The 18,140-nt window shown below is 42.0% G+C and overlaps 1 protein-coding gene across 2 annotated transcripts in view; it reads left to right on the top strand.

The window, feature by feature from the left end:
• sbf2 (SET binding factor 2) overlaps positions 1-18,140 on the top strand; it is a 98,056-nt gene that overhangs the window by 34,083 nt on the left and 45,833 nt on the right. For both annotated transcript variants that reach the window (XM_018752609.2, XM_018752608.2), the window contains exon 3: positions 11,190-11,327. In XM_018752609.2, coding sequence (XP_018608125.1) covers positions 11,190-11,327 — 138 coding nt within the window. The remainder of the gene's footprint in view (positions 1-11,189; positions 11,328-18,140) is intronic.

Here is an 18,140-nt window from a genome sequence, read left to right as displayed (position 1 = left end):
CTGGTGCTCTGGTTTCCTTCTACAGTCCAAAGACATGCTGTTTAGGTTCCCCCATAGTATGTGAGTAACGGAGAGAGTGTGTTCCACTGATGTATGGATGGGTGACCCATTGTAAGTAGTGTATCAAGCAGTGTAAGTTTCCTTGGTAAATAAGGTGTGTGGGCTGATAACACTACATAGAGTTCATTGGAAATCGCTTTGGAGAAAGCGTCTGCTAACTGAATAAATGTAAATGTAAGAGTATACATTTGTATGCATTTTTTTTAATGGTCTCCAAATATATTGGCTTTAAAGCCAGGCTGTTGACAATTTTTCTGAAATAATGTCTTACACCTATAAGTTAAGATTTTTACCACCTCTGCATTTTTTTGTCTTATACAAAACAAAGAATGACTGATCTAATGACTGGGCTAATACATATATTTTAAAAGATTACATGCCGTACTGTGGACTTTCACAATCATAGCAATTTGAGATAAATTTTTTTTGACACAATTAAGGGTTTTTATTGTCAGATTTTTAATGAATATTGCTGTATCTCTTCATTACTGATGGAAGTGCACTTTGAAAAGTAAATATCTCTCAATTTTTCATATGAAGATGGCTATACAAAAACCCCATCCTCTTTATCTAAATAAGACAAAATCCACTCAGTGTTTATGTTGCAAAGAACAACAAGAGATTTGTGACCCATTCTTTGAAGTCCTGGACAAGTTATCAAGTCTAAGAACTGTAATCTAAATGTAAATGTTTTCTGAAGACGGTGTACATATGAAGACTTTCCTCATGGGATCAGACTTCCTCAGCTGAAGGAATTTGACCTACCATGACCAGCCAGTAGTTGCTGTTTGTATCTTTTCTCCTCAATATTTTTTTTTTTTTTTTTTTTTTTTTTTCCTTTCTTCTCCCAAATCCCTGTTGTAATCCGGAATGTTGGGCCTTACTTCCAGGAAGGGCACAAGAGTAATTCACAGTATTTCTATCCTGAGGAAGAAGTAGAGGAAACGGTGAGGTTGGCAGTGGTCATGAGCTCTGGTCTTGATGGGGCAGCAGACATCAAGGGCACAATGGTGGAGTCAGAATCACCAGTAAAGGGCTTGGTAATATTGGGAAGTGATAGGCATTGCTGGGTCAGGTTGAGACATTCAAGGACACTGTGGGCCAGGATGAAACATTCTGCAACACTCGACAGTGTTGTGAGTCAGGTTGAGACATGCCGTGACATTGTAGGCCACATTGAGTCATGTTGAGTCTCTTTAAAACACTTAATTTATTTGCTGGCACCTTCTGCTTCCAGCTGAAAGGGCAGCTGCTGTGTTAGTGTAGTGACCAAAGCCAACATGTCCCTCAGCACGTCGGGTCTGTTCATGTTTGTAAAACAAGTAAAAAGTCACAAAGGACCACATCCGGCTACCAGGATGCCTTTCAAGTCCCAGAGATTAAATTCCTGTGTTTTTCAGAGGGAGCTTTACAGTAATTGACACAGGCAGAGGTACTGTCACTGCAGTAAAGCTCCAGTAATGCTGCCTTAAGATAGCTATGTCATTTAGAACTGCTCAGGTCTGAATGAGGTAATTAGAAACTTTGGTCCAGGGCATAATTTCCTTACGTTCATGTAATTTTCATTAACCACTGTGAAATGGTAAAATCTCATTATTTCTCTCCTATACAAAGGCTCAGTGTGTTGTGCGTTCTAGTAATTCTGCAGCAGATAGAAATGAGTGGCTGATAAATAAAACATGTAAGCATGGGGTCTACAGAGACTGGCTAATTGGTTAAATAAATTGGTTAAATAAGACTTGTACCTTAAATGCAGGAGGATTATTACTGAAATTTCTGGTGAAGCAACCTACAAATGAGTGTGTGTGAAAATGAAAAGCTAGTGTCATTGCCTGACAACCAGCAAAATAGTTTCCCGAACTGTTTGGTCGTAGCAGTCACAGAGCATGGAATTTTGATCTTTCCCAGGTGAATGCAAAGAGGCAGGCGTGTGTGCGTGCACGCACTCACTCACTCACTCACTCACTCACTCACTCACTCACTCTCTGCTCTGGTCTTTGCTGTGCCCCAGAGAACCTGTTGCTTTGTCTCTCTAGTTTGCCCTTTCAGAAAATGAATAATTCCTGTCCTAACATACGACTTCCTTAAATGTATCCCAGGACATTCTTAAAAAGTTAGAAAACCAAGTGAGGAGCCATGTATAATGCCAAAAATAAAACTGAAGTCATCTGAGGTTGTTTGTAATGGTAAGAAAGTTGTGTGGTGCAAAACTTGCATGTCTCCTCTTGTCCTTTTTGAATGTTTTGCACAACAGCTTCCACATCAATAGAACTCCATTCACCTTTAAAAGAGAAATGAAAATATTTCTTTAATTATCTAAACTCTTTGAATTCTCAACTTAGCCCCATTGTGGTCTTGTGGTTTTGTAGAGAACTCTGCATGTCCCGCATTAATTTTAGGCTTTGCATGCTAATGTCGTATGTCGACTCTTCGAGTCGGCATGTTGTTATGGGACTTATTATTTCCTTTCCTGTTAGAGGCCCCCCATTTGATAGATGCTATGTTAATGACCCCCCGCAAACCAGATGGCTGGCAGAAGAATGCAGAGCATCTTGAAATGAGCTCAAATTAAGTCTGTTTATTATGTTTATAGGAAATGGGAAAACAAAAATGGTCTGGAAAAGTTAATTTGCCATATAGACTGACCTATTTTAAATAAGTGGGATCTGAAGTTTCTAAAGGGGAATATGGGGACAGAACAGTGAAGGGATTTAACGTTTAACAGTTTCTGCAGCTTTTCAGAAATGGCATCGTTGTCAAGAATTTAACAGGAATTTTCAGTTAAAATGTTTTGCATTAATGGAAATATTTAACTGTTTTCAGGGAATGTGATGTCATTCCTTTACCCCACTGAACATCCATCATTTCTAGGTTAAATGTGCATAAAGTGGGATATTCTACAGGCTGAAGCAATTCAAGTTAAATGCTCAAAGTTTGAACAGAAATACCCCACACAGAACTTGAATAATAGAATAATTATGTGATAAAATTAGTTTTCTAGGTGTTAAACACTGATCATCACATGAATATTACCTGTACATAAAGTGTTATTGCATTGACAGATGACATCCAAACCTCTGAGTCATTGGTGAATGAAGAGGTGGAATTACACAGAGCAATGTGTCTGTTACTTGTCCAAAACGTTGCATCTCCAAGGACTTCATGTTCCTCCTTTGAGAGGGAAACGGACTCAGACTGGCTACTTGCCAGGCTCTGAAGGGGAAAAAAAAAAAAATACAGGAGGGACAACAGACAACTGTGGTTGAGCCTAAGCTCAGGATGAACAATAACTGGAAAAGGCACTGGAGAAAATGGCTTGAAAATCTGTTGCATGGTAAATGAAAACGAAACAAGTTGCTACGGTCCTTTTGTTTTTTTCCATGCGTTGTCTTTTTGTGCTATCTGAACGTGTTTTTGTTGATGTTTTATTGCATTTAGTATATACCAAGACAGTTAAATCTGTTGGCTGTATCTTTATACAGACATTTCTGAGTTACCCAAACCTCATTTGAGCAAAACTGTAGTTTTTACAGCAGTGTGCTTGTGCCATTGTATGTAATTCAGACATGGGACCTTCTCAAAGGTCCCTATGCTTCAGTTGTGTGACCTGAAATGTTAGGTCATTATCATGAGGAGATTCAGTATCGTAAAATGAACCTAACAGCTTTCCTTGGAACAAGGTGGTTCTTCTTCTTAGGCTCGGTTTAATTGTGGTCAGTGTTATTGTTGGCTGAATTATGCTGGAATGCAGTGATTGAGAGCAACCAAAAACAAGTGTTAAATTTATTAACCTTTGTTGTCCCAGTTCGAGCCTGTCCTGCCAGGCTTATGCGCGAACTGCCTTCCTCCAAGTACGTGGCGTGGTTGAGACCATGCAGCTTAAAGGAATGCCATAATGGAAAACATGCGGCAGCGGGCCCCTTCCTCCTGTAGAGCCATTGTCTTTGGAGTGCGGGAAATGACTCCTAAAAGCCCTGTGTCAGGAAAGTTTATTTGTTTTTCCTGGTCAAAACGTCAAAGGGTGACAATTCCTCACACGTCTCAGGCAAGCTAATTAGTCCGTAAAAAAATACATTTTTGGGGGGGTTAGTGTGACTTTACGAATTTTTTGTCATCTTGAATTTCCTTTTGACATAGTTCTTGGTTGATTCTTTTTATTGTTCCCGTCGGTTCCTTTGGTCTTTGTTTGTCCAGGTAAAGAAAACAAGTGGGGGACAGCGGCCGTGTTTGTAATCAAGGGGGGGGGGGGGTGTGAGGGGAGTCTGCCCCGTGACTGCAGTAAACGACGTGCCACTGCTCTGAGGAAGCACCTGTCTTCTTGGCCTTTATCGTCCTGGCCAGAGGCGGGAGCACGTAGGGTGGACGTCGAGGTCAATTGTGTGGATTTGGGCCTCCCTCTTTCCTGGTCAACAGCACCAGAATGGTCAGAAATTAACTTTGTGGTTCCTGCATTATGTGTTTGAGGCATTTGTATTTTTTTTCTAGGGCAATACAGTTTACATTAGGTTGTTTTTGAGAACATGTCAGGTTTTTTTTTTTTTTTTTTTTGGTCTTTATGCTGTCAGCTAAAAAGGGATTACCTCAGTCACCTTAACGATCATTGTTTCCTATTTCTGGGAAGTCATGTTTTTTTTGAGACAGTAGAACAGCATGTCTTTACATGTCATCCATGTTAAAATACAATCATTTTGTTGATGAATTGGTGCTGCCTGTCTAGAACCACCCTGTTTTCAAGCAAACACTCAGTAATGCTTGGTTGTCTACTTGTATTCTGCACGTTCAAATTAATCGTATTTCCTTGGCATGACTAATGAGCAGTGTTTCATACATAGCTCTACATGCTGATTCTTGTCTTCAGCATCTTGGAGTGAGAGGATGTGACACCCAGGTCTTAGAGGAATGCTATGGTTTGCCTCCTTAGCACATGCCCTCATCAGCTGACACTTCTATTCATAAAGGTAGACATGAACAACAAACGGAAAAGCACATAATTTTATGCACAAATGCCCAACAGAGTTTTCCTCTGTGCGTGTAATCCTGCAAATTTCTTGTCAGATGGTTTGTGTGAGCTTCACATAAATGATCGAAGCAGGGTGTCTGAGGCTGGTCGTGTTTGGGAAGTAGCCTGGACTGACATCACCAAAGATGATCTATTCCCAGTAATGGGTTGGTTTCATATTCCTCCAAAATAATCAATTATAGAGCTGACAGTATAGTCATTGTTAAAAAGCATCTAACTTTCTTAGTAAGATCATTTTTACCTTTGTTAATGACATATTGAATCACTCAAAGTTTAAATGAAAGCCAGGGATTCACCATATGTTTTAAATTTGCACAGTTTTTTTTCCCTCTTCAGAAACTCAAGTATTTGCCCTGCATGTCCCCCATGGGGACATTTTAAATGCAGCACTTGGCAGAACACAAGGGCTAGATGCTGAGGAGCTATGTGTAGCACTCTATAATTGACACATTATTTTACATGATGGAATTAAAAATGAAATCCAGCACTTTTTTTTTTTTTTTCCTGCAAAATTTCACACATGTCATCATTTTGGTGAATTATGAGCCTGGAGTTGTGACCACAGTTTAGTTTGTAGTATTAGTGCTGTCTATTAGTCACCCCTCTGACTATGTGCTGCATGTATGTCGTCCCATTTGACTGGCTAAAAATACCCATCCCTAAAACAAAACACATGTGCCGTGTTGCATAACAATGCAAACAGAATAACCAAAAAACGCAAGTTATTTAGGACAGCAGTTAATCGATGTCAATGCAAGCAGGACTGAATGGGGCCCCGAAGGTTCGGCTTCAGACTGACAGGTGACATATGTGCTGCTTCGCTTGTGTCTGGGTTCAGAGTACCCCATGTTGTGGAGCAGCGTTTTTTGCTTTCAGCTTTTCTGCTGATCTTCAAGATGTTTTTTAGGAAGCGCTAGTTCCTCGGCTCCCCCCTTCCCAAACCCCTGTCCTTTAAGGTCATCATCCATGGGCCTATGAATAGAGCCGCCATTTTTCTGCTTTCTTGAGTCTTCCTAAATGTTTGCTTCTTGGCTCAAGTCTGCAAGACAAAAATAGCTGTCCCTCAGGTCTGGGGTTCAGCGATGCGGATCGGTCAACCTTCAGACAAGATAAGCTTTCGGCATTGTCCTGGAGACCTGGCAGGGACACGGAGGGGACACTGATCCGTAACCCCGAACACAATGACAAGTCACTCTGCTCTTCCTGAAAGTCCCGACTGTGTAACGAGGAGACACATCTGTTGCCTTGTTGTTTTCCTGAATCCAGGTCTGCGTCAAAACTTAGCCCCGATCTGACATATTTCTGGCATTTTTACCAGTGTTTTTGTAGCCTTTTAAATAGACTAAGTAAACAACGAGGAAAATACATTCGCAATTTGGTCTTTAGATATCACTCCCCCAAAGACCCAGACAGCAGCAATGGTGGGTAATCCTTACACTGAAATTGGGGAAAATGTAAAATCAGGGTTTAAGATTAAGTACGAATACAAGGTGAATGGGGGCACTGATTTAAATATATTAAGGTCTATTGCTGTGGTATTGGGAAAATTTATATGGCAAGCCTGATAGCTGCTTGCATACATTACGGTGCTTTCAAAAGTGTTGAAATACTTTATTTACTTTAAATGTTTCTGTTATAAATTATACTTGCACAATCAGTATTTTCATTTTTGTGTCATATTAAACAATTGTCTTTGGAAACTTTATCAGTTTTAATGAATGTGTTCCCTGTTTTACTGTATGGAATCTTTTGAATTTTAATTTTTAAGTTGCTTCTGGTTGGGTTATATTGATTATGATTGTGTTTTGAGACTCAGTTGCAGAAGATGCGTACTTTACAGTAGTAACTCAATGGCAGTTTTCATGTACTTGCACTTGGTACCAATTGGTGGTCCTCATTTTCTAACACTGCTGGTAACAAAGACTTCTGCTTTCTGCTTTTTCTGTGGGTAACATTAATGTAAAAGGTGCTTATCCCCAAGTTCAATTTTGAAATTTTCTTATCCGGTGTACAGTATATACACGTATTAACAAAAACCATAAGAACCCTTAAGGGATCAAATTTAACTTGATCTTACTATTGCAGATCTGGAAAACAGCCTTCATATATTTGTGGAAAGAAGCATCATGATTTGCAGGACTAATCTGGGATCTTTATGAATTTTTTTTTTTTTTTTTTTTTTTTAGGCCATTGCTGGAGTAATTTAGCAGAGGTCCCTTGGGTCCAGCTCTGGATTGCAGTTCCCCTCCCACTGCCCTACACCCTCCCTCAGATGGGGTCTCTGCAGTTGGGAGGGGTGACATTCCATCCCTGGCATCCAGTCAGCTGCATCCCCCATACGATCCTTTTGCTGATTCCTGCCAGGTCAAAGAGCAGGTCCTTCATCAGAGATGACTCTGAAGGGACATATGATGCAAAGGCTTTGGGGTGTACATGGTACTGAGGCCAAGAACAAAGGTCTGAGACACAGTCACTGCTGGCACAATAAAGCCTGGCATACCGTTGCCACTTGACTGCATTCTCAGTGAAGGCCAAAGTCTATCCCCTTGGACATGACTGTGTGGATTGCTGCAGTCTGTGCCTGGGTCTGACAGAGAACAAGAGGCAGGCGTCTGCCCAGTACACCTGTTGTGGAGTTACTGTGGACCTTGTAAGTGATATTTTTAAGTGATGTTCCCTGATCTGTGACTCATGAGGTCCTTGAGGAGTGATTCGGAGCTCTCTGAACTCCATCAAGAGAAAGGGCTAATAAATGTGACAAAACTCATTCCAAGTAGCATGATTGAGCGGGTGTTGTGGGACTTGATTCTATATGCAGTGACTCAAGAATTCTGGCAGTGTGAGAATTATTTGCAGGTAGAACTAAAAAGTCGTGCTGAATGTTAAGTCAAGGGGTTACAACTTGTTCAGAAAACATTTCAGTTTTTGCTGCACGCAATGGAAGTCCCAGTGGATGGGAGGACAATTTAAAATATTCCAAGGAAAGTGTAATGGGGACATTTGTCTGACTCATAGACATGATGGCGCAATATTTTGGAGAAAGTTGCCATTACATAATGAACAGTCTAAACAGTGAGGGGGAAAAGAGTTTGGATGTTTCACATTGTTTAATCTTTGGATGATAGATCTGTGGTGACCATTGAACGTGGTAAATGACACCTTTATTTACTCCACGCCTGACCAGTGTCTGTGTCATTAGATTTGGCTAAACATTTGTAATTTGCTTTGGGTAAAGGTGCCATTTAAATGGCAAATGATATTTTAAGAATGTTGCATTAATTTAAGATTACATGCATGCAACATATTTTGCATATACAGGACTCTATACTATATGTGTACCCTTTATTGATGTCCACATGCACAGAACCTGTCAGATCTAAATACATGATCTTGAATACATTTTTCTCTGCTTTAAAAGTAAATGCTTCACTCTACATCTTGGTTGAGAATCAGTAAAATGGCAAACCAAACAAATGTAATGGTAGACCATGTGTAAGAAAACTTTCCAAAACTTGGCTTAAGATTTTAGGTTTGAATATTGACCTTGGACAAAAACTTGCATGTATTTTCTTTTAAGTGGGGAAAACCCCAAAAATAGTTTTGGTTACTTTCTTCTGTTTCCCCCTTTACATAGGGTTTGTGAGAAGTCTTATTTGAAGATCACTGGAGGAAATTATGATAGAATTGCACCTACTTTTTAGCATGTCTGGGTCAAAACTGAGACTGGTGATTTCTGATGTCTTTCAGAACAAAAACTCTATTGATTTTATCATCTTACAATTCTTGTGACTTCTTACACTTAAGTGATTAGCTGGTGAGCAACAGTATTACAATATGCATTATGAGGTTTAGTTGAATTGGGAGATGTGATTAATATTCTGGAAGTTCCCAAAAAGTAGTGGTGGTGATTTCTGACATTCATTCTTTTTTAAAAAAAAATAAAAAAGGGAGAATTTGTGGAAAGAGAAAAATGTGCAAACATCAAGATGATGTGCTCATGGATTTAATTATTATTATTTTCGTCTGGCACCATTTCAGCACACTTAATCATATAATTCCTGGATGACATTTAAAAAAGTCCTAGAAATGTGTATTGATTTCATCGAAGCTTGAAGCAGTTGGGTGTTTTGTCCTCTTAGCACCCTCATTATGGGTTACTCGGAAGGAGATATGATCTCTTTTCCAGCTGTGATGTATTACATTTTTCAGATGCTTTCATACTGCCATAGGTCTCCTCCACGTTTCCCCCCCACACGCGTTCTGGGGTTTCCGCATGCAGGCTTCCTGCCGTGTATTGTGTCTTATGGAGCAGGCAGCTGCCACGTCCCCACAGAGTGGTAATCGTGCCTTGTGGTCTTGCCAGTATTTCCACTTTCTCCCATGATGCTATAGCCCTCCCCACACCCTCACACAAGCGCATAACCTGAAGGTTGTCAGTTCAAATCCAACAAGAGCACCTACTGAGGCACAGGAGTCCCTTTGAGAAATGTTCTTTACGGTTTTCTTTTTCTAGTAATAAACTAGACTGGACTGGACTTTAAGTTTTTAGCCTGCTGGTTAAAAATAGAAAATCTCTTTTGATTGAAATTTTAGCTAAGCAGTGGAGTGGAATTAATATCTGTGTTTCCACAGTGGTTTTTCATAATATGAACAGCAGTTTGAAATGAAAGTAAAAATGTGCAAGTTTGTTGACCGAATCCATTGTGTCATATAGCTATTAGTCTGTCTCTTTACCATTCTCTTCAACCCCAACACAAGGGGATTAAATTGTTTCACTCACAGAATAGCGCACCTTATAACTGCACTTCACCTCAGGCGTCGGAAACGTTTCACAAGGTCTTAAAGATTCTTCGCTGCACTTTCATTCGTTCTTTCATGTGCATGTGTGCGTTGTTCATGTCTTAATTGCTTAAGGTCTTATGTTCTTCCTGTACTGTGTTCTGTCATAAAGACTGTATTTTACAGTTTGTGGATGTTTTCCTGCCAACTGCATTTGTGGACAGATGGACTGCACATAAGTTATGAAAAAATGGTGAAAATATGAAAAATCTGACCAAATTGTGATACTGAGATGTATTTACAATGCTCTGTTTCATTATTTGCTGCAGAAAGCCATGTGATTATGTGTTCTAATCACTGAAATGGTCTGTTTTATTGTTTAATCAGGAAAGCCATGTGGTTATGTATTGTAATCCTGGCAGTTCTTTTTAAGAGTTTGCCTGCAGACATTTAATGTGGCAGTTATTAGTTCAATCCAGGACATGAAGTCACAAAAGAAAGTTATCTTGCTTTGCCTGAAATCAGCCTTGCTACATCTATTGATGATGTATATTATTATTTTTAAAGGAATTAAATAAGGATTTAATCAGCAAACATGCTAATCTAAAATCATTCACCAATATAAGTAACGCTTGGAGTAATCATATATTTTCTCAGTTTGTAAATGGAAGAGATTTCTTTCAATCTACTTGACAAATATAGTAAAAAAATAATTGTGCTTTGGACCTCTAATTAGTGAGTTCAGTGTCATTTCCTGCAGTCTGATGAGCGGGTGCAATAGCCATAGTGCACCGCAGTGTACATCCTGTTGATGGTTTCCATGCCAGTAAAACTCCTTACCACACCACATATGGGTGTGTTTGTTAAACAGAAACTCTGGGGGCTTCATAATCTCACATCTCATCAGCAGTTTCGTCGGCAGCTCAGAGAGTCCCAGCGGCAGTCTTGTTTTTCCATCTTGTTCTGAGGAACTTCTGTCCGTAAGGCCTTTTACCGAGAAGCATCTGCTGTCCAAGACTTGAGCTTTGTGCGTTGAACTCTTTGTAGGGTGCCTTTCCTGAGCTGTGATGACATAGTAACATTTTCACCACCCTCTGGTTCACATGAATCCCAGGTTCCTGGCCAAGTGGGTAACTCAGTTGCATTGGATGTTTTGCACTGATTAGTGCTCAAACACACAGTGAAGAAAGCATCATATTGTCATCATAAACGCAGGTCCACAACTTTGTTTTAGAGCAGATGACGTTAAACTAATGGGTAGGCTAATGAGCACTGATCATGATGAGTCCTGCAGCTTGTTCAGGGTTTTTCCACTGTTTCTGCTTTTCAGTTCTGCCAGCCAGGAGGGTGGAGTCTGTCCAGCGAGAGGAAGCAGCCCACTTTCTTCACTGTGGTATTGACTGATATCGACTCCAACAGACACTACTGCTACTGCCTGACATTCTATGAGGCAGAGATCAATCTGCAGGTGAGTTGCTCAGTAAAAATCTCGACATTGGTAGATGGAAGGGTAAGAAACATGTTCTGTCAATGTAGGTTGAGGGATTGTCGGAGAACACCCAAGGCTGGTAGCACATTGGTTTGAGCTGCTGCCTTTGGACCCAAAGGTTATAGGGTTGAATCCCACCTCCAGCTGTAGTACCCTTGACCAAGATACTTACCCTAAATTGCTCTGGTAGAATTACCTGGCTGTAGAAATGGGTAAATAATTGTAAGTGTCTTAACGTTGTAAATCACTTAGAGAAAAGGATCAGCTACATGTAAATGTAATTCTATGCCTGAAAATATGTAAATATTGAAAGACAAATGTAAGATGATGTTAGAGAGAGCAAAGTAATTGTAGAATGGGTTAAATTATTTAGCTGACTCCTTTGTCCAAGGCAACTTACAATGTTGAGTTTATATACTAAGCTACGTATGAATATTTACCCCTTTATGTGCCTGAGTAATTTTTACTGGAGGAAGTCAAAATGAGTACCTTGATCAAATACACTAGTGGGAGCAGAAATCCATACTCCATCCATTTGATTGCAGTGTGACAGCTCTAAATATTGCACTAACTACTGCCTCCATGTGAAACAGGTGTTACCAGCCACTGGCAGAAGCACTCAGAACACTGTCCAGTACGCTTAAATGACAGACAATTGAAATACCAGCTGAGGTGAAATACATTCTGGTTGTCGTTTCAATATAGAAATAAAGAGCTGAGACTGAGCAAAACCCAGCACACCCTGCAGCCCTCAAGACCAAGTTTTTCCACCCCTGCTCTATGTCAACAATGACCAATTTGTGTTTGCCAGCATTTAGCATATAATTATTACAATTCACCTGAATTCATGTGAATCATATTAATAATAAAAAAAGAAAAAAATGTAAATGTTTCTCGATGCCATAGCTTTAATATGAAAATGTAGTGTTTGAGCACAGTTATCCAGCTGGCAGTGAACAGTTGACACTGTCAAGATATTTGTCCAGAGGGAATCCAGACACAATTATATGCTCTGTGCGATAAAACTGCAAAGTTGGCGGTCACATACACTTGTGCATGGATAGGATTAGCTGCGTCGTACTGCTTTTTTCACAAGACTTACATTTTTTTGAGGAAATGTTGAAAGATCACCTTCTCCACAGCTGAAATAAATTTTTTACAGTCTTAAGAATTTTATTTTGTCAAGCTGGGACCATAAATGTGAAGCCAGGCCCCTCCTTGATTGAGGCGACTATCGGCTGATCCTGCCCCGTGTCAGATGCTGTGGCCCATAGGGGAAACCGCAGCCGGCTCATCCTTTGTAAATGGGAGACTCTAATCCGCCGTTATTTATAGTTTGTCCTACACCCACTGGGGGGGTTGGGTGATTAAACAGAGAAAGCCTTCATTAAAGCTGACATGTTGCGTTTCCCTGCACATTAATACTGGCGTAATTACTCAGCATTATGGTGTGATTGCAGGGGCACTTCTTGAGACCTCCTTTGCTGTTTTCTCTTAATCTCAATACATTCTCATATTTGTAACATCATCATTGGCATCCATCAGTCTAGAAAGACCATAGAATTGCGCCTTGGTTTTGTCCACTTCACGGTGGTTTGCATCGCCGGCCATGACTGTGAAGGCCCAAACGAGAATGACAATCCTTGCCGCAGTTGCAACAGATGTGCTGGGTGCTGTTCATATGTTCCACTTGAAGCCTGACCTTCCTGCGTCTTCGCCTCTCCTCAGCCTGTAGTCGCAGCTTTTGTTCGCCACGTCCCAGACCTTGATGAAGTTCCCGCCTCCAGCTGCAACGATCAGTTGCCAGCTCCTCCCAGCCGTTCACATTAATGTCAAGCTCTCTCAAATCCTTTTTGCACACATCCTTGAAGCGCAAATGAGGCCGTCCGGTTGGTCGTACACCAGAGGCCAGTTCCCCATACAGGATGTCTTTCGGGATCCTTCCATCATCCATCCGACGAACGTGCCCTAGCCACCGTAGCCTGCGTTGCCTGAGGATGGTCTGCATGCTTGGCAATCCAGCCAGATTAAGGACGTCACTGTTAGTAACTTTGTCCTTCCACGAGATCTGGAGGATGCGTCTGAGACAACGCAGGTGGAATGTGTTCAATCTTTTCTCCTGGTGGGCATACAAAGTCCATGTTTCACTTCCGTAGAGCAGAACTCCAAGAACGCAAGCGCAGTAAACTTTGATCTTAGTACGCCTGGAGAGCATGCCATTCATCCACACTCTCCTGCTGAGACTGGACAGAGTCATGGCGGCTTTTCCTATTCTTTTATTGAGCTCAGGCTCCAGTGACATGGTATCTGTGATGGTCGACCCGAGGTAATTGAATGCATGAACAACCTCAAGAGTGTAGTTGCCGATGGAGATTGATGGAGGTTGAGGGGTACTTTGTCCCATAACATTGGTTTTCTCCAAGCTTATTTTGAGACCAAAGGCCTCAACTGTGCGAGAGAAGCAATCCATTTGCCGCTGAAGCTCTTCCTGTGTATGTGACACCAGAGCAGCATCATCAGCAAACAGCATATCACGGATGAAAACCTTTCGTACCTTCGACCGGGCCTTAAGCCTTGCGAGGTTAAACAGGTTCCCATCACTTCGGGTATGTAGGTAGACCCCCTCTGTGGAATTTCCGAAGGCTTGCTTCAGCAGCACTGCGAAGAAGATCCCAAAAAGAGTTGGAGCGAGCACGCATCCCTGCTTGACACCACTTTTGATGCTAAAAGCGTCAGACGTTGATCCATTAAAACGGACTGTGCCCTGCATATCAGCATGGAAGGATTGAATCAGCTTAAGTAGCTTAGGCGGACAGCCGATTTTACTGAGAACCCGGAAAAGCCCACTTCTGCTGACGGTATCAAACGCCTTGGTCAGATCAATGAAAGCGACGTACAAGGGTTTCCTTTGCTCTCTACACTTTTCCTGCAGCTGCCTCAAGGAGAAGATCATATCAACGGTTGATCGTCCGGCACGGAAGCTGCATTGTGATTCCGAGTAGATCCGCTCTGCAATTTTTTGAAGCCTTCTGAGGACAACTTGAGCAAAGAGTTTCCCAGTAACACTGAGGAGTGAGATGCCACGGTAGTTGTTACAATCACTTCGGTCTCCCTTGTTCTTGTAGAGAGTTACAATCGTGGCATTTCGCATATCCTGTGGAACCACACCTTCTTCCCAGCACTGACACAGTAACTCATGGAGAGGTTGCAGAAGAGTATCTCTAGCACACTTGATGACTTCTGGTGGTATGCCATCCTGTCCTGGAGCTTTACCAGCAACTAGGTGGTTGATGGCGTTCTTGAGTTCCTCCACCATGGGCAGGTCATCCAGCTCACTCATGAGTGGCAACTGTTCAATGGCTTCAAGAGCGGTGTCTGACACTGTGCTCTCGAGGTCATACAGTTCGGAGAAATATTCCAGCCAGCGCTCCATCTGTTTGGTTTTGTCGGTTATAATATCACCTGACTTGGACTTCAGAGGAGCTGTCTTATTCTGCCTGGGACCAATAGCTTGCTTGATGCCATCATACATCTCCCGGAGATGACCGAAGCTGGCATGGATCTGAATCTTGTTACACAAGTTGAGCCAGTAGTCGTTCGCACACCGCCTAGCTGTTCGCTGAACTTCTGCTCTGGCTGCTCTCAGCGCTCGCTTGGTGTTCTCGCAGGGTGAACGTTTGTGTTCCAGAAAGGCGGCACGTTTCTTCTCAACGGCTGGAATCATCACGTCAAAGTACTCCTCAAACCAATCGTTCACTTTCCTAGACTTCCTCCCGAAAACTGCCAAGGCCGTGTCACGAATAGTGTCCCTTAGGTGATCCCACTTCGAGGTGACGCTTTCTGTAACGTATGTGGTGGGTAGCGTTTTCTTAAGGCAGTCACGGAATATCTTTGCCGTCTCTACATGCAGTGCCTTGTTTCCATCGATGCGGGGCTTCCCATAGGGTTTCGAATGATGTAACTGCTTGGGCATCAGCTTAACTTTTGAACACACAAGCGAGTGATCCGTATCGCAGTCAGCGCTCTGGAAGCTGCGTGTAAAGAAGACATTGTTCAAGTTTGCACGCCTAGTGATCACCAAGTCCAGTTGGTGCCAGTGCTTCGAGCGTGGATGTCTCCAGGAAACCCTGTGCTGTGGTTTTGTGTTGAAGAAGGTGTTAGTAATGCACAGGTTGTGATATGTGCAGAGTTCCAGCAGGCGCTGTCCGTTTTCATTCATTTTTCCCACATCGAAATAGCCTAAGCATGAGGGCCAAGAATCCCGATTAGCTCCTACTCTTGCATTAAAATCACCCAGAAGGTATACTTGCTCATTTGCAGGTATGCGTTCCAGGACGGCATGGAGATCGTCGTAAAACCGGTCTTTTGTTTCAGGCGAAGCACCGAGGGTTGGTGCATAGGTGCTAACTAGGTGAGCACAGCCGGCACAGGTTTGTAGCTTGATGCAAAGTATTCGTTCTGATCCACCCGGACATAGTTCCACCAGTTCCAAGAGACCGTTTCTGATAGCGAAACCCACCCCGTGTTCTCTTGGTTCACAGTCTGATTTTCCTTACCAGAGAAATGTGTAGTCAGCCTCCATAAGGGATCCTGACGCAGCTAGCCTTGTCTCCTGTAGTGCGGCAACGTCAACACGAACCCTCTTCAGTTCATTGTTGATTACGGCAGTCTTCCGTGTGTCACTCACATTTTGTAGATTATCAGTCAGGCCAGTTAGCATAGACCGTACATTCCAGCAGGCAAGCCTAAAGACCTCCCTGTTTTTCTTGGTTATCTTTTTGCCTGGTGCTTTAATTACAGTCCACTTGTCGGGTTGAAAGCCTTAAGCCCCACGCACCCAGTGAGGCAGGTGAACTGTGGCGGGACAGCACCTTATTGGCCGGGGGCTTCCCAGCTTGAGACGGGCGGTAGCTGTCCAGTGAGACACGATGATCTCTCCCACCGTCGGAGACAATCCCTGGCGTTCATTCTCTACGCCAATCGAGTAAGAACTTATAACCGGTATCTATTGTCTCCCGTGTTGTTTCGTTGGAGTGACTTCTCCAAGGCGCAAACCTGGGCAATGATTTCGGGGGTCCTGAGATGCCCAATGATCAGAATCCCCCCCTCGGCCGAGTTGGCATGTTCCAAAGGAGAGCAATGCAATACATTTGATGCCAGTCTGACTGCAGGAGCTGCCGGTAGGGTGTCAAGGACATCCATCCGCCTTCGGGGCTCCACTCCGGATTTTCTGTCTGGGTTTACTCCCATAGCATTACTGAGACCGCCTTCTTGACCGTTGGACCATTGGACCTTTCGTGGGTCTCATCCGCTCAGTCCGCCGAAATCGATTATTTGTAACAATGACCCACATATTCATGTATTGCCTTGTGAATTACAGTGCATATCTAGCATACATGATGAGGATGGTAGGTTTTGGTATATAAAGAACTTTCTATCATCCCTTTCCTAAGGTACTGCACCTCAGTGACTCATGTCTGTTTGAGTGCTTACCTGTCAGACCACATGGCTGTTTCTTCAGTTGGGGAGAGACACTGATCTGTAGAGTCCTGGCATAGCAGATTGCAATTCCAAAATGCAATCTAACTTTTTCTGTGTTTTTGTCAGTAAATATGAATGTTGTTTGAATTTTATTAAATATATAAAGCCTCCAAAGAGTTCTGTTGTCAGTATGCTGCTGTCTTATGGGAGTTGCCAAACTTACTGGAATGGACTTTATGTACCTGAAAGGTCCTGACATGTGATCCAAGTTCTATAAAGTAATGAGAGTTCTACGAGCATTGTTAAATAGTTTGAGAATAACTGTAATAATTCTAAGCACTTCAGTGATTAATGTAATCTGATTATATTCTAAGAAAAAAAAGTTAGCCAATTGTTAAAGGAATGCACTTTCCTTTATAATATAATCAAATCCTTTAAATAATGTTGAAACTTGCTCTCTGTGTCAGGGATGTTTTAACCCAGTGCTATCTGCTGTGAAGCAGGACTCTGATGTGAGGGTTCATGCAGCCAAGCTGAGGGAGTAAAGGCTGCAAGAAACTGAGCCAAAGGTCCTGCATGGTGCATTTCTCACTGAGATTGTCAAGGGGGTGTTGGGAGCACAGAGCAGTTTTGACACCCTGCTGGACATCTGCTGGCTGTATAAATATTCATACTGAGCATGTTAATGTCAGAGTATGGCAGCAGTTCTTCATACAAATTAAATATTTCCATTACTTTACTAGACCAACAAGTAAAACAGGTATACCTCCAGCATCTAACCCAAAGAACTCTCTGAATATACAATGAAAGGAAAGGCTATTTAGCTCATGTTCGTGGAGCACCAGTTCCAAGAGGTTTCCATTCCTTCTAGGTGGTGAACCACCTGTCTTAGGTTTCTGTTTTGATTGTATCTCCATTTCTGAGCTTTTAGTGGTCTAAGGAAAGCTGGAAAACCTGCAGGAATTTGCTTTCCAGGACCATGAGTTTAGTAGGCCTTCTGTACACCTTCTCATCCTGGAGTAATGAAAATATTATAGTTTTGGCAACGAGACATTTGCATGCATGTAGATCTGGTCTTCAGATCTGATTACGCATGGTTGTGAATTACGGGTACATTCTGCTGGAATAAATCTAACAAACTAAGGTCTGGCTGTGTGCTGCAACTTTGTATTTGACCATTTATGCAGATTTTTCTGTGAAGAAAACAAATCTAAATCTGAAATGACTCATAAGCATCATTAGAGCTGTTAACCAGCTGTTAGCCAGCTGTTAATGTTTAACCAGTAAAAGCAAAAAAGTGAATTGGTATTT

Source organism: Scleropages formosus, chromosome 11 (assembly GCF_900964775.1).
Source record: "Scleropages formosus chromosome 11, fSclFor1.1, whole genome shotgun sequence".
In the NCBI taxonomy this organism is placed as follows: Eukaryota; Metazoa; Chordata; class Actinopteri; order Osteoglossiformes; family Osteoglossidae; genus Scleropages; species Scleropages formosus.
The sequence above is the reverse complement of the archived record's forward strand: the minus strand, read 5'-3'. Positions and strand labels throughout refer to the sequence as shown.